The following is a 24,645-nucleotide window of genomic DNA, read 5'->3' on the forward strand; positions in this document are numbered from 1 at the left end:
ATAAAGTCCATTATTACTTTTCTGCGACTTTCTGTTTTCGGCAGCCTGGGACTGAGAGTGGGGACTCCCACTGTCAGCCCCACTCATGGCAGGACTCCCGCTGTCAAAGTTTAGGTGGAAGCTTAATATTGTGGAATCCGCAATTTCCACAATATTGCAAGTTAAGTAGGAACTTATTCCTAATTCAAATACAACCAGACCTTTTCAGAAAATGTCTGGTCCTTATTTCTTTGCCAGTATGCAGAAATCTTAAAATAAATAAATAAAAAACCACAAAACAAACATTGTCCAATTTCTCCCCATGTTAGGTTAAGACCGCCTGCTAGATTTATTTTTTCCTCTTCATTTTGAATACAGTGTTATTTTTTTCTCATAAGAATAAAAATGATTGACTAATTGCATTTGCTGCACTCAGATAGAGTAGAAGCTAGCTATTTGGCAGCTTCCTTACTCAGCTCTGCCAATGTACTTCCATAATGACATGTAATAACCTGGCTATTCTACTCTAAATTTTTTTCTGCAACTGCCAATTGTTCCTAACTATGCCAATCCTGTGTGGCTCAACAGCGTCCAAGAGAATCCACCAAACTCACTGCATCTATAAATCCTAAACTCTGATCCTTAGAAGTATCAATATCTACCCTACTCTCATACCAAACGCCTCAGCATTTAGTGTAACATTCTTCCTCTCCAAGATCAAAACCACATAAAAACTTATTCATGCCCCTGACCCACATACATTTGCCTTCATGTCTCTCTTCAGATCCACCTTCCACTCTAACCTCAAATAATCTTCTGGCCCTATCTTCACATTTAATCCTCCAGTTTTGGCCTCCTATTTATGTCTTGGAACTCTCCAGTAAGGGGGCTCCTCTTAATTCTGCTGCCTCTTTTGTCCAAACTCTCCCCATCCTTTCCTCCAAGCCACTTCCTGTGCACATTTCACCTTAAACTGTTATTGGACCTGCCTCACTGGAATATCGGGAAAATTAAGTGAATGATGTTTGTACAGCAATTTAAACACAAAGCACAATGTAACTACTACTATTGTTCTAACTTCTATTTCCTATTTGGTTTATGATAAAGACAGAAACATAGGAATTGCCACAGTAGATGAAACCATTGGTCCATTTAGTCAGGAATTTTCTCGCTCATAGTGATGAGTACCAGATGCTTCCAAGAAACAAGCAAGACATCATGAAATGGACACCTATGAAATAACCGGCTCATAAGGAAAATTTCTTCCTAACTCCTTTTGCAATCCTAAGTATTGACTCTCTCTCTCTCGCTCTCTCTCTCAAAGATGATGTTTGAAATCTCCCCACAATTCTCTCCATTTCCTTTCTATTCCTCTGTCTCTTCTTTTTTGGTTCTGGGAGTAGAAGAGCTGGAGTTGCAGTAGGCAACCGCTCTAAAATTCTTTTCCACAGCGTCTGTCACAAGGGAAAAGGAAATGGAATTTACTATAATCACGCCTTCCCAGCAGACACAGAAAGTAAAGAGCATTACTGCAAGAGTTCAGCCCTACTCTTCCTCTCCAATTACCAACATATTTAATTAGGGAAAAACAGGTAGCCCACTGCTTGTCAATATGAATTCCAGTTGGGCAACCTAGCAAGCTACATATTTATTCACTCAACATTTTTAAGTCAAAATTGCTGCTGGTTTAAGTAGACACAACTCCGTCAAACTCAAAGGAGTTATGCCTGCTTATACCTGCAAATAATCTGGGCCTTCAGGTTTGGGACTAGTAAAGTCCTAGACTAGCCTAGTGGAATAGTGAGCTGACGAGTGAGTGACACAAGTTCATACAGTCTCACTGCAAGTGTTGGCAAAGACTGGAAGTGAAGCTGAAATGGTACACTCCTCTCATCAAATTATCAATGCTTTTTAAGAGGAGTAGGGTTATCGTTTTACTTGCATGCAAAACCAGAGGTTTTATGGTTTTTAAGAGTCTCCTTTTATTCACTAATATCCAGAATATCTCCTGCTCCAGGGTGTATCTGATGGTTAAGTGAGGGTGTACCTAATCTGCATTACTAAGCGTGCAGATTTAAAACCAGTGGGCTCTCAAGCAATTTCTATTCTCCCCACTCCATAAGGGAGAATTTCTTACCTGGAAAACAGAGTTGTACTTCCCTTTAACAGAGAGCTCTTAACCTCTTCTGTGGAAGAGAGGTTCAAACTCAGCCACTGAACTTAAGGGTCAGTACATAACATGCTGCCGTGTGCTAAAACACGGGTTCCTCTTTTGAATGGAAAAAATCTCTCATTATAACATGGCCTATGGGTGCCACATGCTCATCTAGCTATAAAGAACTTTGTATTTTAATGGGATTCATAATAAGGGGAGAAAGCTCCTGAGAGAATGTGAATGACAGAGGTGCTCAGTACTTGTTACTGGCAAGGGTGAGTTGTGTTGGGTGTCTCAGCAAGAGAGCTTATTCCACTCTGAAAGAGAAAATAAAACTAAGATGAAGGCTGTCAGGTCCCATTAACATCTTCTGATGCTATACAGAGAGCCATATGGAGTGCGTGCCATCAACAGAAAGTAGAGGTTCAAGCAGGTTGAATTTTTCATAAAGCAAATCACTCAAGGAAATACAGGTTACACTTTCTTTAATAGCTGCTGTTCGAGATGTACTATTACCAACAAGCAACTTATTGAGGGCTACCAACGATTTTCATAACAGAGTTTATCAACTTGAGTATAAAACTAGCCCAAGATTTCCCAGTGGCTCTCAGAGACGAGAAATGTGAACCCTGGGCTATTGATGTGCTGGTACATTGAAAAAATGTTTCCTCAGTAGACACTATTAATGAGGCAACTGTGGTGTAAGGTGATAAATTAGAAATTCAAGCAAGGGCACCAGGGCTTAGAGAAAAATCAGACGTTTGGGTATGAAGAATCTGAGTGAAGTGTGCTAAATTTAAAGCTGAAAAGCTTTGCAAAACATCGGCTGAGCCTCTTGTGATGGTTTCTTGTTCGCAAACATACGTGGGATGAGGCTTCTTTTTTGTAGTTTCTCAAAAACCAGGGTATCGGGGTAAATACGAACTTTAGCCCTGCTAGAGATGAGGAAACCCTACCTTGCCATCTTCAGTGTGGACATCCTCATTATATCCTTTTACGATTGTCCGGTCAATGAAGAGACTTCGCATCACCACTATCACTTTTAGCACTTTTCCTAAGGTAACCTGTCAATAACAAGACAAGGACAAAAACAAAGCTGAAAGAGAGCTGGGTGAAGTCTGTGTTCACAAGGTCATGGAGTTAATGGCTTACATTTGTGGGAATTTCAGTTTGCAAAATTTTACAGGAAGATGAAAATAAAGATCAAAAATACTGTGTGCATGTGTGAGGAAGAGAGGCAGATAATAAAAGACAGAATTAAGTAAATAGTGTAGACCATTTGTGTCAGAAAATTTTTTAGATCATGAAATTCACCTGTACAGATATGACACTGCCAAACAACTCTCTCTTCCTTAAATTAACAAAACCCAATATGTCAAAAATACTGAGCAAATGTGACTGTTTCAATATATTTTACGCTCCCCAACATAACTGCATGCATAACAAATACATTTAAAAAGAATCATCAGACTTTTCTAATGCTACCCCTGAAATGCATGTTCAGGGTTTAAAGCACAACATTTTCACTTTAACAAAAATGTAAAAGGAGGGGATGTTTTTAGCAGCAAGACTTTGTATTGCATATTACATGCAATGTGACTTCTCCTATGCAATTGTAGCCTTGTAAAACATGTACTGGAAAAACTTTCAAGCTTTGACATTTTGGGGTTCACCCAGATCAGTAATGGGTTTAATCACTGTCTGCCTTGAAACTCTGGGTGTCTTGTGGCCACTCTCACATTCCTGGAATGTCACACATTCTGGTATGTGTGAAATCGCAGGGTCTTGCCCCTGCTGGCATGCCCATCCCCCTCCACGTGACACTGCATGCACCATGTGTGCAAGGTCATACTGTATGTGGGGTGCCATAATGAAGAGCGCACCACCACGACCCCCACTCCTGCTGGCATGATCTTGCACACACCATGTGTGAGAGGTTATGCTGTCGGGGGTGGAGCGGCATGCTCTACTTTATGGCTTCCCTTGCCCAGTACCAGATAAAACCATGTCCGGGTTTGTCTCATTACCACATGGGGGACAAAGAACTGGTTTATAACTGGTTTTGGTTTATAACAAAAAGACTTGTTTATAACCTGACAAATGGCTTCCCTACTGTCAGCAGCGCACAAGCCATCCTCTGGCTTTGCGCAACCTGGTTACTCCTTGTAGGCTGATCTTAGTACCCTTCCAGCCTCAAATTTGCCTCCAAATCGTCCTACTGCAGGGACCAGTCCCTCTCTTGGATCCTCACAGAGAAAGTGAGAGGTTCACTGCCTTTATGGAGACAGTAAAACACTTCCAAGCTGTTAGCTTTACAGAAGTATACTCTTTACGGAACTTACACAACAATGCTGATTTATAATCAAAGCAAGTTAATAGCAAAAGTACACAGATTAAGTGATATCAAGTAAAAGAGATAAAGGCAAAAATATCTACAAGCAAATAAAAGTGAAAACACACAGCTAGAAGTCCAAAACTTAATCAACCAAGATGCAGTCTTTGTTCAAGATGGTTTCTCTCACCCATGGTCTCCTTTCCTGCTTTTACTGGTTAGACCCATCACACAGATCAAATTGCTTTGTTTCTTTGTCTCCTAAGGTGAAGGATAAAGATGGAGTATCTCTCTGTTCCTTATATCCCCAAAGGGGTTGTTTTTGTCTTACAAGTCAGGAAGGCCTCCGGGAGATTCAGTCTCCCTGGGGCACAGGACCCACGTTAATTCTCTGTCGAGTTCAGGAGCAGGATAACCCCCTGGTTTAGCTTGATGGCTTTGTTTACTGCTAATATGTAAATTGAGGTAAACTCACTTCTCTTTGTCTAGGACAGATCTGTTTATCACCTTTACCTAGGCTAGGCTGTCTTGTCTTAAAACATGTCCTAGTAACATCACACAGAGAGAATTCATAACTTCACATACAACATTAGCATATGCATTTTACAGTGATATTAATAACCAGAGCGGTGGTAGCTTTTAGATGATACCTTACACACTTACCTTTTGGATAAATATCATGACAAGAGATTGGGTGAAGCGAGTTAGTTGGGTCGGTCTCAGGAGAGACAGAGTACCTGTGCTAGTGGGCATTAGGGCTCTTCGGGTCACATATATCAAGTACACAAACATGATAAGCGCCCAAAAAAGGACACCTAGTTAGAAATTGGGTCACCCTTTTTATCATACTCAGAGGAGGACTTCCCAACCAGCAAGCCAGAATATTTAGCCAGATTCTTTGACTATTAACCTGATCCTGCATAAGTAATGTACCATGTAGTAAGTTAACATTTCATTGTAACTTCGACTTAATAAAAAAATGAAATAAAAGAAGGCTAGCGTGATGCCCCTTTGGGAAAAAAATAAAAGGGGTAGGGGGCAAATTACAGCTACAAGAATAAAAAAAGGTTTCAATTTCAATAGGTTTAAGGGGATATTTACCCTTCTATTTTTAATTTATTCTGTAAAGAGTAAACATTGTGACAAAGCTCTGTCCTTGCCTCCCTGGGTCCCGCGTTTCCTGGCGGATTTCGCTAGCCTCAGAGGCTCACTGTGACCCTCCATGTAACCCTTCTTTCTCTAGAGACGAGGGTCACAGTCTACTGAGCCATTTTCATCATAAGCCCAGCAAGGGAGGTGAGGAGAAGTTATCCTTCCTTGCAAGGATAACTCTTTGCAAGTCTCTGTGGTCTCCCAGTCTCAGTGATTAATCAGGGGGCAAAGGTGGGGGGGGGGGAAGCCCGGGCCCACCCTCTACTCCGGGCTCCAGCCCAGGGACCCTAATAGTATCAGCTATGGTAGCTGACCTTTTAGAAACATGACATGTACAATTCCCTGGGCTACTTTCCCCACAGCAGCCCTTACTTCCTCAAGCTTCACTTCACCCTTACCTCAGGGCCTCCTTCCTTGTGCCTGATATGGTGTGTACTACTCAGCCTCTCCAACAGCGCAACTTCCTTCCACAGCTCCTGACACACACACACACACACACACACACCCCCGACAAGCTGGGAGGCTTTTTACTAGTTTCAGCCAGCCCCTGATGGGCTTCAGGTGTCCCAATCAACCTAGCCTTCTCCCTGCCTTCTGGAAAGTTCTTAATTGGCCTCAGGTGTCTTAACTGACCTGGAACAGCATTTCACTTAACCTGGTACCAGGGATTTGTTTAGCCTGGAGCTAATAGATCTATCTCCCACTACTTTTCTATAGCCATCTGGCCTTGCCCCGTCACAACATATAAAAAGTAAAACTAGCGTCAAAGGACCTCTGTAGGATCCAGTGGAATATAAGAAAAGAAATAAGCCTTAATTACTGACAAAATACAATAATTAAGAAAGCATTTTAATGTAATATCAATTTACTTTTCAAAGATTAGTTTGAGTTTTAACGTTGTTAACAGGATGTGTGTCCAACAAGGATTTCTGTCTTTGTGATTAGTTATACAGACAGCATTACATAGTTTTTCCTCAATGGAAAATCATAAAAGTGAGAAAATATCTGTTAGATTACTTAAATCCATCTCCCAGCCAGTAGAGGACTATTTTCTACTGTATGTTCTCCAGCACTTTGTGAAGTTTAGATTAAAATGCACCAGAGTGATGGTGCTTCCACTGCTAACCTTGACAGACTATTCCACATTCTAATAAATCTCATTCTCCGTAGTTTTTCTGATTTTTTGCCTTAGCCCGCTGTAGTCTGGGGGGTGTGGTGTGCGCCCAGTGTGTAGGAGGCTGCGGGTTCAAAGCCCCTTTCTTGGGGGGGAAGGACAGCTCAGTGGTTTGAGCATTGGCCTGCTAAACCCATGGTTGTGAGTTCAATCCTTGCAGGGGCCATTTAGTGATCTGGGACAAAAATTGGGGGTTGGACTAGATGACCTCCTGAGGTCCCTTCCATGCCTGATATTCTATGCAAGTATCACTTAGGGGGGAAGGATAGCTCAGTGGTTTGAGCATTGGTCTGCTAAACCCAGGGTTCTGAGTTCAATCCTTGAGGGGGCCATTTAGGGATCTGGGGCAACTACGGGGAATTAGTCCTGCTCTGAGCAGGGGGTTGGACTAGATGACCACCTGAAGTCCCTTCCAACCCTGATATTCTATTCTATGAATTTTTCTTTTCTTAATTTCAACTCATGGCTCCTAGTTATCACTGTACCACTTTTAGTAATTCTCAATGCTTGGTGTGAGATTCTCATCCTCACACTGGCCCCTGTAAACAGGGTAAAGTGGCTCGAGGAGGCCTGTACACAGCTGTGACAAGATAAGAGAGGATTTTTTTTAATTGTTCACCAGGACACCTAGCTGGATGAACAGGAAGAGGGCATATTCCAAGCTTGCTGCCATCTCCTGCCAAATTTTGTCTTCATCAGACAATCATCCAGGTACAGGCAGAAGTGAATGCTTTCTTCTCAGATGGGTACCATGACTGCTAGGCATTTTATGAAGATCCTTGATGCTGTGGAGAGTCCACAGGGCAGTACTTTGGACTGATGGTGATTGGACCCCAATGCAAATCTCAGGTGCATCCTGTGGGCTAGGTGGATGGCTACGTAGAATTACGTGTCCAGTCATGAACCAGTCTTGAACCTGAAGAGATGGACTGATAGAGTCAACTGTTACCATCCTGAATCTGAGCTGGCATATGTATTTGTTCAGTTTCCTCAGGCCTAGGACAGGAATTGCTCTCAGGTCAAAGAGTTGGATGAGGCTGATTTTAAAGCCTGTACATGATGTGGCTTAAATTTCTTGGAATGGAGACTGAGATGGGGAGAAAAACTTGAGTGTGTAAAGAACTGGGCAAGTTAATGCTCCATCCTCGGGCATGGAAGACAAAGTCCTAAAATGTATCCATAGAAGACAAAGTCCTAAAATCTTACCCAGTCTAACGTAGCTTTACTGCCAGGCCACCTGCCCTCTTTTATAAATGACTTACGTATACACATGAATCTAACAAATAAAGGAAAGAACCTGTTATTGAAATATGTGCTAAACGTTCTAAATTTTAGCACTTAAGTACATTGCAACTTTCAATCTTATGTTTTAAAAAATTATCAATCTGGGTTCTTCACAGCTGCCAGGTGTTGGAATATTAAGTTTCCTATTTTATACCCATGTTTTCTTGACAGCGGAGTTCCAGTAGTTTTTATGACTGAACAAGAGGGAGTGGGGGTTTCAGCAATTAATTTATTCTAGGACTTGAGTAATCCCCAAACTGAAGGGGTTGTGGCTCCTGTCAAAAGGATTAGGGAATGGAACAGAACTAGAGGCAGAAATTTTGGAAAGGTCACTGTGGTAAAGAATGATTAATAGTAATTTCTGTAATGTCACTGAAAGAATGAGGCCAGTAATACTCCACTCAGCAATGGCTGTACAACAGCCTGTCACCTAAGTGGGGAATGCTGTGAGATTTGGAAGCCGCAAGAGCTCCCCATAACTCCTTTCAGTGTGGAACAGAGTCCATATTACTACTCTGAGCTCCAGCAGTGCAGATCTCTTCTTTTGGAAGTCAAGTCCCACTTGCCAGTCCTTTTTAAATGAACACTCAATGTACCCCCCCCCCCCCCGACCTGCACACATGATAATCATAGGGCGCTACTATCAGTGTAGAGATCTGCTACTTTTCAATTTAATTAAAGTGGGCAACATTTTTTCCCTTCTAAAGCAAACTTTTCCCATTAAACTTCAACTTCTTCTGTCGATACCCTGTTAGACAGCACTTGGCTTTTTAATATTTCGCCTGTAGGATATGTGCCAACTCGCCCTTGATGTAAAAATTTTAATTCAAATCAATACATGTACAAGGTCACTTTAAAATTCAATTAATATGAATGGAAAAATATGCCCCACAGTTCTGTGAACTGAAAATGGAACAGCTGCAAGTTAAACACTCATGTAGCACCTGTTTTGGTTCTGTGTCTACTAACAATGCTGTTCTAACTTGGTTTTAACCACTGTGTGCTCAATCTGACAGTTGAGATATTCATGATGCCGTTTCCTAAAATGGGAAGCTCCAGGATAAGGAGAGACAATGTACTGAAATATACAACTTTACTGACAAAAATAGGGGTAAAATAAAAATCCCTTTGTAAAATCCTAGATTTAAAAATATTTTGTCTAACACTAATAGAACAGATGACGAACAGTGCAGATGAACATTTTAAGCCAAAAACGAGGGACACTTCAGAGAGGTAATCTGAATATTTGATTTTGTGATTCTTAGACTCCTATAAAATGCTCACTTTAATTAACTTACTGATAGAAAAGGAAGCAAAAACAGTCTCCCCCTCTCCAAACTGGTAGTAGCAGGGTCAAAATTTTGCTTAAAATGGTCAAAATTCTGTCTGGAGAAAATATCTTTAAATCTCCTCTTTGTAACTTTGGTACTGTACTGAAAATTATGACAAACTAATTGGCTCTTATAGGCACTAATTAAATACTATTATAGACATCCTCTGTTAGATTTATTTTATATTTTGATATTAGGAGAGAGGTTGCTGAAGGCACCAAGTTCCAGTACTATGCAGGAAAATTCACTCAACTCCAGATTGCCTCTCAGAATTCCAGGGAATCCTCTGCTGATATGAAATGCAGATGCTCTGCAATGCAGAGCTAAACAGAAAAAATTATTATTTTCAGTTCACTTGCATACCTAATGTCACTAGGAATGTGTGTGAGCGAGAGAGCGCGCGCCCGGGTGTGTTTTCATTCACCTTAGGAGACAGTGATGCATCAACAAATTAAAAGCATAATGAAGCTGTGCACGTTCACCAGCAAAAGGCCAGCCCACCTGCTCCTTGCAAAATAGTCAGAACTGGTCTTTTTACTCTTGTATCTTGATAATCAGCAGAACAGCCACGAATCATATTTGTACGTGTATTGAAAATATGAGCATTAGAAAAGCACCAGACTTTCTATTAGCTATTTTTTCCCTCCATTTTTCCCTCCCATTTTTCCCTCTCTCTCATCTGAGGCTGGTATGAATGCTGCAATTCCCCTCACACAATCATTATTCTTTAATGATGCCTATTTGTAAATAGCACGATAGGATGCAATTAAGCCATTAGAGGCTAAATAAACCAACATGCTAATTAGGTTCTTTACAAGAATTTTTTTTTAAAATGTAGAGGCTGGAATTTACCTTTCATTAATCTAACTTAATTGCAATAGTGCACGTTAAAAAGTCAACACAAATTAAGGTCTTTAAATGATTTTCCCATATTAAGGATCAGTTGGTGATCTTTTCCCTCAGTAACAAGGCATATTCTGTTAATAAGGAGACCAAACTGGCAAACAATATTGCTAAAAGGTTAGAAGACAGGTTTTGCCCGTGGGCCAGTCACATTTATGGTATAATTATCCCAGTCCAATGAAGATTAATTTGCTACTGAAGACATAGTTTCTTAAGTTTCACTTTCCTCATTCTAAATTTTAATACCACAGTAATATTACTGGGATGGGATGGGAAGGATGTCTGACTTCCGTCAACAAATAAGAAGCTCTACTAGAGTGTCAAAATGGATCGCTGACACTCTGGAATTGGATGCATATTCACCTATACAGACGAATAGAAGCTGAATAAACTCATCTCCAGCTTCTCTCCACCTCTCCCTGCTCCTTCTTCTTTCCTTCGCCTCCTCACCTTACTAACTCCCACCCACCAAAAGCAGGTAGAGAGTAACACGCACACACACACTCCAGGGCTCTGCTGCTCATAGATTATGCTGGTTCCATAGAAGTTCTTTCCTATCTACAACCCATAAGGTGACCTGCCCTCCACACTGCTTGTCCCTGACCTGAGGAGACAGTCATGTACTAGCAGCACAGGGAGGCAGGTCAGACTGTGATGATGAAAGGAGGTGGGGTTTGATGCAGGGACAAGGGTTTGAGATTGGTTCTCCTAGTTCTGACTCTGGCAAAAGAAGCTGTAACTCAGTGTCCCAGATAAATACTGGAAACTGGCAAGTCTCCAAAATATTAAAAACCTCACAATTAATCAGTGCCCTATTAAAGATTTTCTTACATTTGGTTGATTGTTCCCATCTTGCTTATGCACAATAAAAAGTTCATTGTAAATACAGAGAGGAGATATTAACAATGGTCACTTTTAAAATTTGCTAATTTTGCTTTAGAAAAATAGAGGAGGGAATACTACAAATGCTGAGGAAATCAAGAACAACAAGCAGGATTTTAAGGATGAGGCCTTATACTGATTAGCATTGGGGGAAATAGGGATTTTTTTAAAGTAAACATTACATTGTTCAAGCATAGATGACTGATTCTAAATCACTGGATAATGAAATATATAAAAAAAATGTTTAACTGCTCTCAGGATAAGATCTGATAGAACAAGATTCAATTTGATATCTTTTTTCATGGTCAAATTATAAACCTCAAAAACTGGGTTTCCAATAGAAAATGGTGGTAATTTTAATTAAAGCACTGTGGCTACAATATATAGAAAAACAAAAACTGAGCCAAAAAAGTCTTCCATCTTAGTGAACAGATGTCTAGCCCATTTGCAATTAATACGACCCAATTCCATACAATCAGTCTGCTTAAAATGCCTGGAACAAGATTTAAAAGTTAAAATGCAAATTATCTGATTTTAATGAGAATGAATGGAAACTATGTCAAAAATCTCTCTCCTTTTAGGGCATGAAAAGTAGATGAGGGAAGGAGTAGGTAAAAATCTAGCTAGCAGTATAAATGTATACAATGAATTTATCATCAAAAAGATTGCTTGATAAAAAAATATCAGAAGAACATGCTATTTCTGAAACGAGCTTTGTTTTGGCAGAAAGTATTTTCCAAAATTAGAATTCAGTTATTTAAATCATTGTGTGTTAGAAACAGCTCGAAACAGCTCAAAACAATAAAACTCTTCCAGTGTTTTTTAAAGCACATTTTCCCAGTGTTTATATCTGCTCTACTGTTCCTTTTATATGCCTTTACAACGTTAGAAGGCAGTCAGTCCTGGTGACAGAGAGAGGCAGAATGGTCTAGTGACTGAAAACAGAAGAACTTGGTTCTATTCCTGAATTGCTGTGTGACTTTGGATAAATCACAACTTTCCCGTGCCTCATCTGTAAAATGGAGATAATGCTTACATTAATTTGTAAAGCCCTTTTTGATGTTTGAATAAATATGCTACCTTATATATATTGGCATTATCATTAAAATATCACACCACAAGGTTTTGAATTTTGATAATGGTCACAAGATGGTTGAAAAAGAACCATACTGTGAAAAGTCATTATAGACACAGGGCAATTGCGATAGTTGAATTTTTAGAGACACTCTACCTTAAAACCAAAGATGACATTTGCACTGGCAATTCTACTGTTTCTAATATTGGTATTCTCTTTTCCTAGCCTTATAATCATAGTAAAACTTGAGAAAACTGTTAGTTTGGAAAGAACAAAAGGACAAATGATATTCTGTGGGTCTGCCAAAATCAGGAGAGTTCCACTGCAAAGAAACAAAATCCTGTCTTCTTAATCTGTATTTTACCTATTACAAATAAAGTGTACCAGTTTTGATCACCCCAGTAATATGAAAGCCAACAGGGAAGAAAGCTCTAATTATTTTGAAATACATTGTGCATTTCACAATTTATTAAAGTTTTAGGGTATGATCCATTTACTTTTATTGGAGCAACATCGATTTACACCAGCTAAGGATCTGACTCTGAACGTACAGCCGCTTTCTGGAGAAAACTGCTGACTGTAAATCTTGTTAAAAGTGACTTTGCATGTAATCTTGACATTATGGAAGCCCAGGTGAGAGAGTACATAAAAATGTCTACCTGCTTCACACTAAGTGGTTCACTACAACCATAAAAAGGGATTTAAGTCAAGTATGAGTACTTTTCATTCAAAATTGAAGGTCTTCTTCTGATTATTAAAAGGCAGGCTGCAAAATGGTTAAAAGTGACTTTTAGGGCTCTCACACTGCAAGGGTCACAAATGACTTCCCATTTTGGCACGACTGCTGCCATCACAAGGAAGTATGCTTGATATGATCTCTGAATGTGCTCTAATTCACACTGAGGGCTGGTTTGGTCCCTTCACAGCCCAGGATACAGGGAGCGCTAGGGTGGCTTACAGTTCAAGCACAGGAACATCATAATTGAGAATCAATCCCAGTATGTTTATTAAGATAGGGTCCATGTTCTAAAATTTTTTCCAAACTCTTAATTTAGGGAGATGAATACTTTCCCCCGGGCAGTGATCACCACAAAGTAACAAAGAAGATAGTTGATCTCACAAGAAACACACCTGTTTTACAAAGAATGTTGTGTGGAATCTAACAGGTTAAATAATCAAAGAAACAACAAAAAGTCTAAGACAATTCATGTATTCTTAACATATTAGGAAAAGTTTATCTGTTTATCATCCCAATTTAAATATTGCAAGCTAATGGAAGTTGAGCAACAAAGTCAAAGAAAAACCTTAAAAGAGTCCTCTGTTCACTCCACTGCCATAGCAAATTAATTTTGCATAGCACTTTTATTGAAGCTGATCTAAAGTGAATGTTTGTCTTCTTTCATGCATAGCTACAAGTAAAAAATTAATTGAAAAATCAATAGTGTAGATTGGGATTAAACTGCACACTGAAATACCATGATAAACAGCTTTTAAAATCAGTTGAGGATTTCACACAGCTCTGAAAGATGTCAATGATTTATGTGTTTGGTCTATGCAGCCTAAATCCAAGCTAATGAGGTACAATTGCTGTGTATAAATCTGAAACACAAAAAGACTCAGTTGTCTGGAAGAAGCAACAGCCACATAGGATTGCATGTAAGAATCTTTCAGAATCAACATTTATGCTTCTAGGAATAGGTTAGTATCTTCTTGCTTACTGGTTGCGACTTGTGTTGAAAGATGTATACTGCTAACTGATGGACAAGCTTCGCAAGAAGGTTACTACCAGTTGAAAGCAAGCCTGCAGGTCTACTTTTGTTTGCCAGATGGTGTCTTTCCAGTGAGAACTACTACTTTTGGGACATTGAAGGAATTGTGGATTACAGTAGTCACAACTGCTATTGTTAAAGTTGCAAAACAATTTCTAAATTCTCAAAACTTTCTCGAACAATAATCTTTTGGGCTAACATTTTCAGTGTAAGTTCTCTTCCCAGAGGTGATTTGTTTTGGAAAGTTTGAACAAACTCCTTCATCCTTTTGAAGTTATAAAAGGTATAGCAAGCATATTTTTACCACTTCCCCCATAAAGATAACTAAGAACAGCTAAACTTCAAAACTTCAAACTAGACACTCAAAAAGGTCATGATAACAGAACATGCATTGCTAAGTCTGAAAATGAAAATGTTTTAAAACGAAGGGCAAGATCATCCTCTGAGTGAGAATTTCCGGGGGAAGGGGGTGGTCGTGGGGCTGGAAATTATGAAGTTCTCCTTGTGGAATTGTCTTGCCTTTGATTTTTTGGGATAGAACATCAAAGTTACATCCCCATTACACATAGAACAAACGGGAGGTTGGTTCCCCAAACAAATGGACTTCTCTTGGCCTCTGCATGTGCCCTCTTCCAGCTCCCTAGAAGCAGGATTCCAAATACATATCCCGAAGCCCCACAATGAGAGTTACACAGCGTGAAGGGTTAATTTAACATTGAGGGAGGCCATGTTTTTGACCCAGCAGATCCCTTCCATAACATCCCCTGCACTGACCTACCATTTTGGTCTCTTCCACTCACAAAGGGAGAGGGCACAATCCAGCCCAATGTTTGAAAATATGGGCCCTCAAGGTCACAACAATTTGGGCCTTCTTAATATACTTGTTCCTCATGCCAATACCTTTATTAGTAAGTATATACTTTTCTTGGTCAGCTGAATTATTTTAGAGCATGCTGGATGCCTTGCAGTACAAAAGCAAGACACGTCCCCTGCCTCAGAGAGCTTACACTATAATTTCAGACATAATGCAAAACTGAGCGGGGACAAAACAGTAGGGAAGGGATGGACAAAGGTTGCATCAATGAGATTATATAGTTATTTAATAAAGACTACTTGGTAAACAGATTGTTGATACAAATTTTTTAAATTAAAATAATACATGTCTTTTGAATCACTATTTGAAGTAAGGGAATGAACCAGGAAGCGTTGTGGCAGAGAAAAAGTGCCGTTGTGCAGAAACTCTAAACTGGTCTTACTTGGGACTCTCACTCAGATATCGACAAGTCACAAGTATTAGGGAAGACTCACTTTTCTCTAGTGGCACAGGTACCAGTCTCACTGCCCATCACAGAGCCCCTTTCACTGACCGATTGTGGCTGAAACCAGCAAAAGCTGTTATGGCAGTGAGGGGCAAATGGAAGATGCCATATTGGCAACATAGCCTGACACAGATGGGAAATAGAAGGAATAGCTGCCTGAAAAGAAAAATGATCATTACATGACCGTATACAACAAACAACAAAGTTTCATGATCTCTGATTGTGGATTATGTGAATACCAACCGAAAGGTGAATATCACTGGTTCAGTACACTGCAAGTATCTGGTACCAGTAATCATGTCCTTGATTTAGTGGTGGTACACAGAGGGCAAGTTAATCGTGCAATCCAACATGTTATTACTTATTGCAAAAAAAGAGTCTCTTCCAACAACTTTATTCCTTACTTGTACTCTGTCAATGTGGCCAAATCACATTGTATGCTTGGGACTTGGTCCTAAATAGTGTTGAGTGTCCTCAACTCCCACTACAATAAAATAATTTGAGGGCACTCAGCCTTTAGTAGGAGCTGCTCTGAATCCAGCAAAGTTGGGTTCAAAGTGAAAATATGTTCTCATACAGAAAATGCTATAAATAAATAAACCTAAGAGCGACTTTAAAAGCATCATGAGGACTACCATTTTATGGCTCCTTAGATATTATGTGGTTCCATTTGATTAATCAAACTGACATGTTTTAATGCCTATGAAAGCAGCTGTTTAACTTCTGACTCAGTTAATCTCTTAAAATTTTTTGTCTGTTCAAAGAAAATTAATAATGGGATGTTAGTTGATTACCTGAAACTAAATATCAACACAGCTAGACTTATGGATAAACAAACTCATCCTTTTAAGGAATGTACAGGGAATTTTCCCATACTGAGGGTTCTAAAGTCTACAAATGCGACAGAAACAGCCCAGATTCTAGATGGCAACTAACAGTGAGTCACAAATATGTTTACAAAAAGAAAAGGAGTACTAGTGGCACCTGAGAGACTAACCAATTTATTTGAGCATAAGCTTTTGTGAGCTATAGTTCACTTCATCGATGCATCCGATGAAGTGAGCTATAGCTCACGAAAGCTTATGCCCAAATAAATTGGTTAGTCTCTCAGGTGCCACTAGTACTCCTTTTCTTTTTGCAAATACAGACTAACACGGCTGCTACTGTGAAACCTGTCAAATATGTTTACAGTTTGGTTTAGCTTGGTCTCAGACTGGACATTAAATGAAAGCTTGAATTCTTTTCTACATCTGATTAACTGAAGTTTCCAACAAAGTGACCAAAAAAGAAGGTTAGAATGACCACCAGGATATTATAATTATAAATCAGCACATCTTGTGCAAGTCTTTCCTTCCCCCTGTTGAGAAATACAGATGAAATCATCAGTGTAAAATTGGATTAAATGACCCAACATTTGAAATTGAAGGCCAGTGTATTGCTACATTTTGTCAAAGATTCTGATTTTAGATTCATTTTAATATTCACTATAACTATAGAAGATTAAATACTTTGAATAATGAGCCAGGAAGCACTAAGTAAACCAAGAAATGTGTTCTGTAACGTGAACAGGTTAACCTTTTTCTGGTCCCATATTCTGTCTCCTTGAGACCACTTTCCACGTGGATATTTGTTATCTAACATGTACAAGACCATCAGCACAGTATCAAAGTGCTAATGCTGGATACCCTTGTAGAAATTACCCTAGTTTCTGAACCTTTTTATGACAGTGTTTTAAACTACATATATATCCATACCTACCCACACAGCTGTTATATCCAATCTTTCCATAGTTGTGTATGTGACAATGAAAAATTAATCATAAAAGGAAATGGAATGAGAAGTTAGATGAAAAAGATTGAATAGGTCCCATCCACTTCCTCTCCCACCCATAGTATATATTTTTTTGTTTTATTTTAAATGTGCCAAAAAATGGGACTTCTATCACTCACCTTGATAGCACAAAAATAGCTAACTACATTAAAAGTGTCATACAGCCACTGCTCAAAACCCTTCAACAGGTTAATCTTCTACCCTAAAAATTTTAAATGCTCTCGTCTTGACATTAACGCAGCAGCTGCATGTGAAAATTGATGTGGCTGATAGGTCCTTGTGGAATAAAAGCTTGCTCACTCAAACAGAAGAAACTCTAATATCTCAGACCTGTTTATCGATAATCCAGTCTTTACTGCTCATTCCCTCCGATGCCAAATTCCTGACTAGATCATGGAACAGAAACTCAATGACCCAGAAATAATTTGACAAACTTATTTCACTGGGATTTTTTTACCCCATTAAACTCGCCCTCCCTCATAATGCTGCTGAAGGCACGGTTAACGTGTTTGAGGCTGGGTAGACTCAGTCTTCCACAATCATATCTAATAGTTTGGATGTTAAAGTAGCACATTAATCCCTTTAGAGAGAGGAGCTATTTTTGACCATTTACTTTTCTTTTCAAAACAAAAAGCCCTCTAAATTAAAAGATTAATCCCTTCACTAAATCAAAGTAGGAGAATATGGATAATAGGAAGATCTTAATACTAAGAATATTTGCTTCTCCAATTAAGAATCAGCAACAAGACTTGATCCTGCTCCCACTGCACTCAATGGCAACACTTCCTTTACTTCAATGCTGCAGAATCAGGATCATAGTCAAGACGGCAAAATCTTTTTACTGTCAAATGACTCTCTGTCATTCTGATGTTATTTATCAAACTTTTTATCAGTGCAAAAATTAAAGACATGTATTTTCCCCTCAAACTCATTTAATGCTTTTCCTGTTCAATTAATAATCTTTCCTGCAACTCTCCATCAGAAATGCAGAGCGATCTTGGGAATCACATTTTGCAATGTCCATGGGCTGATTCCCACAAAGTCCTCCTGATTCTGAACTCTGCCAATATGACTTCCAGGACTGGATCAGTACTTTTTGCTTTCGGACTAAGTCAAATATATTTTCCCATCTTCCTTACCAAGAGGAAGAAATGAACTACATTATTGTACCGCCTCAGGACACTACTACTCTGAAATGTACTTGAGTCTTTAGCAATATTCATTTTAAGAACAGCAAATTAGTCCTTTAAGCATTCAACCCCCACTGGATTACCTCAAAACCAAATGGTGGAACTTACCAGAAGCATTGCAGAGGTTCCATTTGGCCTGGATAAATGGATAGACATTTCAGGGAACATCCTATCAATGCGGCTGATCACATCATCAACATACCTACCAAACAAAACAAAAAAACCCAAAAATTTTAGAAGTCTATTTATGCCACATATGCACCAATGAAAATAATCACAAACAGATTGTGGTACAGTTTTCAAAATCCATCTTGACAAACCATCCAATAGGTAACAAGCCAGAAGTTTTATTCCAGCCAATGCGTGCAAGGAATGGTGAGGAAAGGAAGAAGAGGTGGATGGCTGATTCCCTCCCCTCTTCCTAATTAGCTACTGCATTTCCAAAGGTGAGAGAATTCCTCCTACTACAGAGCACCTGAAATCAGTAGACTCCCTCCATACCTTCATGGCAAAACTCCTCTAGAATTTTCAAGCATTTCTACAGCTGTGCTCCCAAAATACTTTTAAAGCACTTTTCTGTCATACCACTTGCCATCAGTTACTGGTCAAGGATTGTTCCATGACATTATATAAACTGACTTTGTATTACATTTGTAATAATCACTAATTCAGATATCATCCTTCCAACTCATCAGTCAGAGTTGGGTGCATGCTATAAGTTTTTTACATTTCATTCAACCATCTCTGACATACACCAGCAAAGCTGAATGCGAGAAGAGCAGCAAACTGGAAGATCACTTTGGAGCAATACGAAATGCACACAAAATGCTCACAAATGCAACCTTTGAATAATATGGTAGAATGCAATAGGAAACAGAAGTTCAGCACTGAAATTCTAGCAATGTGATCTCATTGAACTCCATTCATACCAATGACAGCTGTCAGGTTTCAGAGTAACAGCCGTGTTAGTCTGTATTCGCAAAAAGAAAAGGAGGACTTGTGGCACCTTAGAGACTAACCAATTTATTTGAGCATGAGCTTTCGTGAGCTACAGCATCGGATGCATCCGATGAAGTGAGCTGTAGCTCATGAAAGCTCATGCTCAAATAAATTGGTTAGTCTCTAAGGTGCCACAAGTCCTCCTTTTCTTTTTGCGAATGACAGCTGTGTTTCCTTAGTAACTAACATACTTCAAAGAGTCACACACGTTTAATATATTGTGGTAAACAAGGCAACCCAATGTGAAAGCAGAGAGAGGAGCAATAAAGAAATAATTCTAAACTAGATGAGAATAAGTGATTTTTTTCAAAAAATCACTTCACTCTGGCAAAATTATATTGAATATGTGACAACATGTGGGAGCATGAGGTGCCATAAAGTTTATATTGCCTCTTGTTTGAGAAGACCTACATAATTCATTCGTGGCTTTACAATGCCAGATTAATATAGCTATTCTGAAGTGTTGGTCCTAAAGATTTTATAGCACCCCACCTACATACACTATTTCAGAAAGCAAACCTTTTGTACTTCATGGAATTTAAATTATAAACACCTCAGGAAGGAACTTGTACTTTTTGTCTGCAAGGCACTATGCACACTTATGGTGAATTAAGTAATAATTATTGATAATAAAGATAATATTGCAACCTAACTCCACACTGAAATAATGATGCACAAGTACTATCGTTATAAAGATGAATGCAAACACATATTAAAAATACTCATGAAAATAGTTACTGCTCATGAGTAAAGTCAAAGTTTAGAACCATAACATGAACGTTAAAAATATACATATACGTTCAAAATACAATATCATTTAGACTATTTTGTGTACTAATAACTTTAAAGTTTAACCTAGACCAATTGGAAGATTGGGCCAAAAGGAATCTGATGAGGTTCAATAAGGATAAGTGCAGTGTCCTGCACTTAGGACGGAAGAACCCAATGCACAGCTACAGACTAGGGACCGAATGGCTAGGCAGCAGTTCTGCAGAAAAGGACCTAGGGGTGACAGTGGACGAGAAGCTGGATATGAGTCAGCAGTGTGCCCTTGTTGCCAAGAAGGCCAATGGCATTTTGGGATGTATAAGTAGGGGCATAGCGAGCAGATCGAGGGACGTGATCGTTCCCCTCTATTCGACATTGGTGAGGCCTCATCTGGAGTACTGTGTCCAGTTTTGGGCCCCACACTTCAAGAAGGATGTGGATAAATTGGAGAGAGTCCAGCGAAGGGCAACAAAAATGATTAGGGGACTGGAACACATGAGTTATGAGGAGAGGCTGAGGGAGCTGGGATTGTTTAGCCTGCAGAAGAGAAGAATGAGGGGGGATTTGATAGCTGCTTTCAACTACCTGAAAGGGGGTTCCAAAGAGGATGGCTCTAGACTGTTCTCAATGGTAGCAGATGACAGAACGAGGAGTAATGGTCTCAAGTTGCAGTGGGGGAGGTTTAGACTGGATATTAGGAAAAACTTTTTCACTAAGAGGGTGGTGAAACACTGGAATGCGTTACCTAGGGAGGTGGTAGAATCTCCTTCCTTAGAGGTTTTTAAGGTCAGGCTTGACAAAGCCCTGGCTGGGATGATTTAACTGGGAATTGGTCCTGCTTTGAGCAGGGGGTTGGACTAGATGACCTTCTGGGGTCCCTTCCAACCCTGATATTCTATGATTCTAAGTATATTTGTAAAAATGAACTGAAATATTTTAAAAAAAATCACTTTCGTAACCATCAAGTTGCTTTAAAAAAGTTTTTCAGAGTTCTCATACCCCCATGTTGACTGTTTTTATTTTTGCAATGGTTGAGCAAATTTATTTTTGATTTTTAAAAAAATTAGTGTTTTAAAACTAATTCAAATATCTTTTTATATGTACCACAACGCAAAAAAGTTTGAAACAGAAGTCTGAGACCATTATTACTAAGTAACAGCCTGGAGGGATTTTTTATATCAAAGTTATAAGCCACTGACAACAAGGGTTTATAGAAAAGCTTAACTCTAGTGGTGTGAACTGTGCCACTGGAATAATAAAAACCCACCATAAAATCTTTGTATTCTGAAAAAGTTAACAAAACCTTTTCAAAGCAGAAAAATACAGGGCATGCTCTCTGGCTCCTTAAGGACAGGATCAGATGGGGTGCTAGTGGGTTGCTGCCAAATGCATCTATAAACAGCATGACTTGCTGAGCTACAAATGGAAGAAGGTATACGTGGACATGTTTTCATGTTAGCACTCACTTAGGCTTTGAAAAGAGTTTTCAGAATATTAACTGACCACCACAAAAGTGAAAGTAAAACATTTCTGCATCTAAAAACTATTTCTCTCGTGGAATTATTTGAACTGTTTAAGGAGGATAAGCAATTTTGAGATTTTGCTTTTTAAACTATGTTTTAAATTATTCTTTTTAGTCTTATTTGTTTAAAAAACCCAAAGAAGTCTTTTCACTGGGGACATTTAAGCTTTGCTTGCTATCTTGCAGTTAACCCAAATTCACTGCTGGGCATCATCAGTAAGTTAGTGGAGTTGTACCTGCTCATGCAATTGGTGAACTCGACCCTCTTATTACAAGTAAAGAAGGGAACTACTGTAACATTTTAACGTAAAAAACTGCTCCATCCTTCCTGTTACAAGGGGGAAGAGGGAAACTAATGGTTTTTATCCATGCAAATGAAATTGATAGTGGAGTCAGAATCAGTGAAAGCAAGGAACATCTTCCTTAAAATGGTGAAAGAGGAGAAATGCATCACAAAACTCCAAGATAAATAGTATACATATCAATGATATGGATCACTGTCACTTTAAACTTTCCTACATCTGATATGTTTCTATTCTAAGCATATGTCTGTGTGACTTGAATCCAGTTACTCCAGACTCTGCAAAAAGCAAATTCAGCTGTCACTTGTGTGTGAAAAAAGAGGTCATTGCTAACCATATGCTAATTAAGAAACATGGAGTTTCTCCTTAACAGATCCGCAATCAATACACATCATAGCCTTGGACACAACAATGCAAATTATTGCAGATTTAAATAAAAAGCTGTGGCAACAGATTTTGGAGTTTCAGGTGATAATTAAAATTGAATGAAAAATGAATGTTTAGAAGTATTATGCCACTTGTCTGGCATATATAAAGCCAGGCTCACACCAACATTGACATGTTCTGTATTTTACTATGTAAGGAAAGTTAAAATAATGCTAAATCTTATATCTATACTAGAAAAGTTAGGTTTTTCTTTGTTTTTTAAGGACAGATCCAAATCATAACTAGTCTCTTTAGAATACAACACCACAGTGGTTTGCATTAAAAAGAAGCAATTATTTTACTGTGCTATTATAGCTTACCATGTCATCATATTCCAGATATAGGAAGCTGTCCCAGTTTATGAAATAGTGAATGTACATTAAGATAAATGTTGCCTATTAAATGTATTCTCCCAAACACCACTTGAAACCTCTATATTACACTTAGAAAAGGTGAAAACTGAATACACATCAACGCTTGCAATCCACAATCTGATAGGAAAGGTCAGAGGATGGATTAAAAAATGACATTTTAAATATCAGACTTTATAAAATTTAAATACCTTTCCTTAAAAAAAATCTGTTTAAAGTTAAATTTGAAATTACCACAATCAGCATTAAGGCCTAAACTTCCCAGAACCTATTAACATCATTTAAATAAATAAAAGCACTGCATCAATGGGTATGTCTACACGGCAGTTTGGCACCCGCGGCTGGCCTGTGCCAGCTGACTTGGGCTTGCAGTGTTTGGGCTGCGGGGCTGTTTAATTGCAATGTAGACATTACGGCTTGGGCTGCAGCCCGAGCTCTGGCACCTTCCCACCTCACAGGGTCCTAGAGCCTGCGCTGCAGCCAAAGCTCAGACATCTACACTGCAGTTAAACAGCCCTGCAGCCCAAACCCTGTGAGCCTGAGTCAGCTGGCACAGGACAGCAACAGGATTTGTAATTGAGGCCTCCTCAAATTCTAATGAGTTAAAGAGCGGCTTCTTTTTTAATAAGATATATAATCAGGGGAAAACATCTTCCTTTTGAGATCTACTCAAACTATCTAAATTTGTCACAATGCCATGTACTGCATTAAGAATGTATATTATTTTCAGTCTTTAGAATTGAGCAAATGGAAGTATTTTCAATTTCAATTGTCCAGAAAAGGTTTTGCCTTAATTATATTTGGGTTCAGTTTAGATAGCAGGTGCAGAAACAACATTTTCTTCATTTGCATTAATTCGTTCAAATTTAAGAAAATCGATTGGGTGTTGAGAAAGCAGGAAATCTTGCTTCCTCTTCCAATCTATGAATAAAAACAGGCAGGAGAGGATGAGATCTACTCAATTTAAAAACTTGAGGGGCATGGGGACAGATTTTCAAATGCATTAGGCACTTAAAGATGCAGATAGGCACCTGGTAGGGTTTTCAAATGTTCTCAAGCAGAGGTTAGGCACCTATTCCCATTGATTTCAAGGGGAGTTAGGTGCCTAACCTGTGTAGGAGCTTTTGAAAAATCCCACTAGGCACCTGTCTGCATCTTTAGGTGCTAAAATACCTTTGAAAATCTGGTCAATGGCAACCAAAATTAATTGACTAACTATGGTTAATTGACTAACGATGGTCAATATTTTCTTTGTTTGAGGAATCCATTTTAAATCCAAAATGTACTTTGATAAGCTTTTTCCCCTTATGTATTAGCACATTTAAAGTAGTTTTATTTAACTAATAAAAGCAGTTTTAAAATGCAGTTTTTGTATATTTTTTAATTAATTCCCATTTCCATCTAAATGTAGCTTGACACAAATCCCAACTAAAAAATTATCTAGTAAATAAAAGATACACCATTCACCATTTTCTAACATAATTAAAAATGTAAGAGTCAAGAATTTGAATAAATGCAGGTTATTAAGTTATATAATTGCTTAAATAAATATGTATGGATATACTATTTCTGGTTAGCAAACAGTAGTATCCAATTTAGTGTAAAGGATATATTTGGTTACAAATCAACATTTTAATGGTTACCAACCAATAAGAACAAATCTTTCTTTAGGAAAATATCTAAGTACAAAAGTCAAAATAAGATATTATTTAAATCAAGGTTCCCTGATTGCTGATTTAAATCATGATTCAAACTATTAAAATCACTGATTTAAACCAATCCAACTCGAAAGGCCACTTTTCCATGTTGTTTGTTTATTAAAAGACCATTCAAACACAACACTATATGAACCTGTATATACTGTACGCTTCTCCAAGTTCTC

At 38.7% G+C, this 24,645-nt stretch overlaps 1 protein-coding gene across 2 annotated transcripts in view; it reads right to left on the bottom strand.

The window, feature by feature from the left end:
* MED27 (mediator complex subunit 27) overlaps nt 1–24,645 on the bottom strand; it is a 180,086-nt gene that overhangs the window by 27,105 nt on the left and 128,336 nt on the right. For both annotated transcript variants that reach the window (XM_073314820.2, XM_073314821.2), the window contains exons 4-5: nt 18,484–18,577; nt 3,091–3,198 (exon numbers count right to left, since the gene is read on the bottom strand). In XM_073314820.2, the coding sequence (XP_073170921.1) occupies nt 3,091–3,198; nt 18,484–18,577 (202 nt within the window). The remainder of the gene's footprint in view (nt 1–3,090; nt 3,199–18,483; nt 18,578–24,645) is intronic.

This window comes from Lepidochelys kempii, chromosome 16 (genome assembly GCF_965140285.1).
Source record: "Lepidochelys kempii isolate rLepKem1 chromosome 16, rLepKem1.hap1, whole genome shotgun sequence".
NCBI classification, from domain to species: domain Eukaryota; kingdom Metazoa; phylum Chordata; order Testudines; family Cheloniidae; genus Lepidochelys; species Lepidochelys kempii.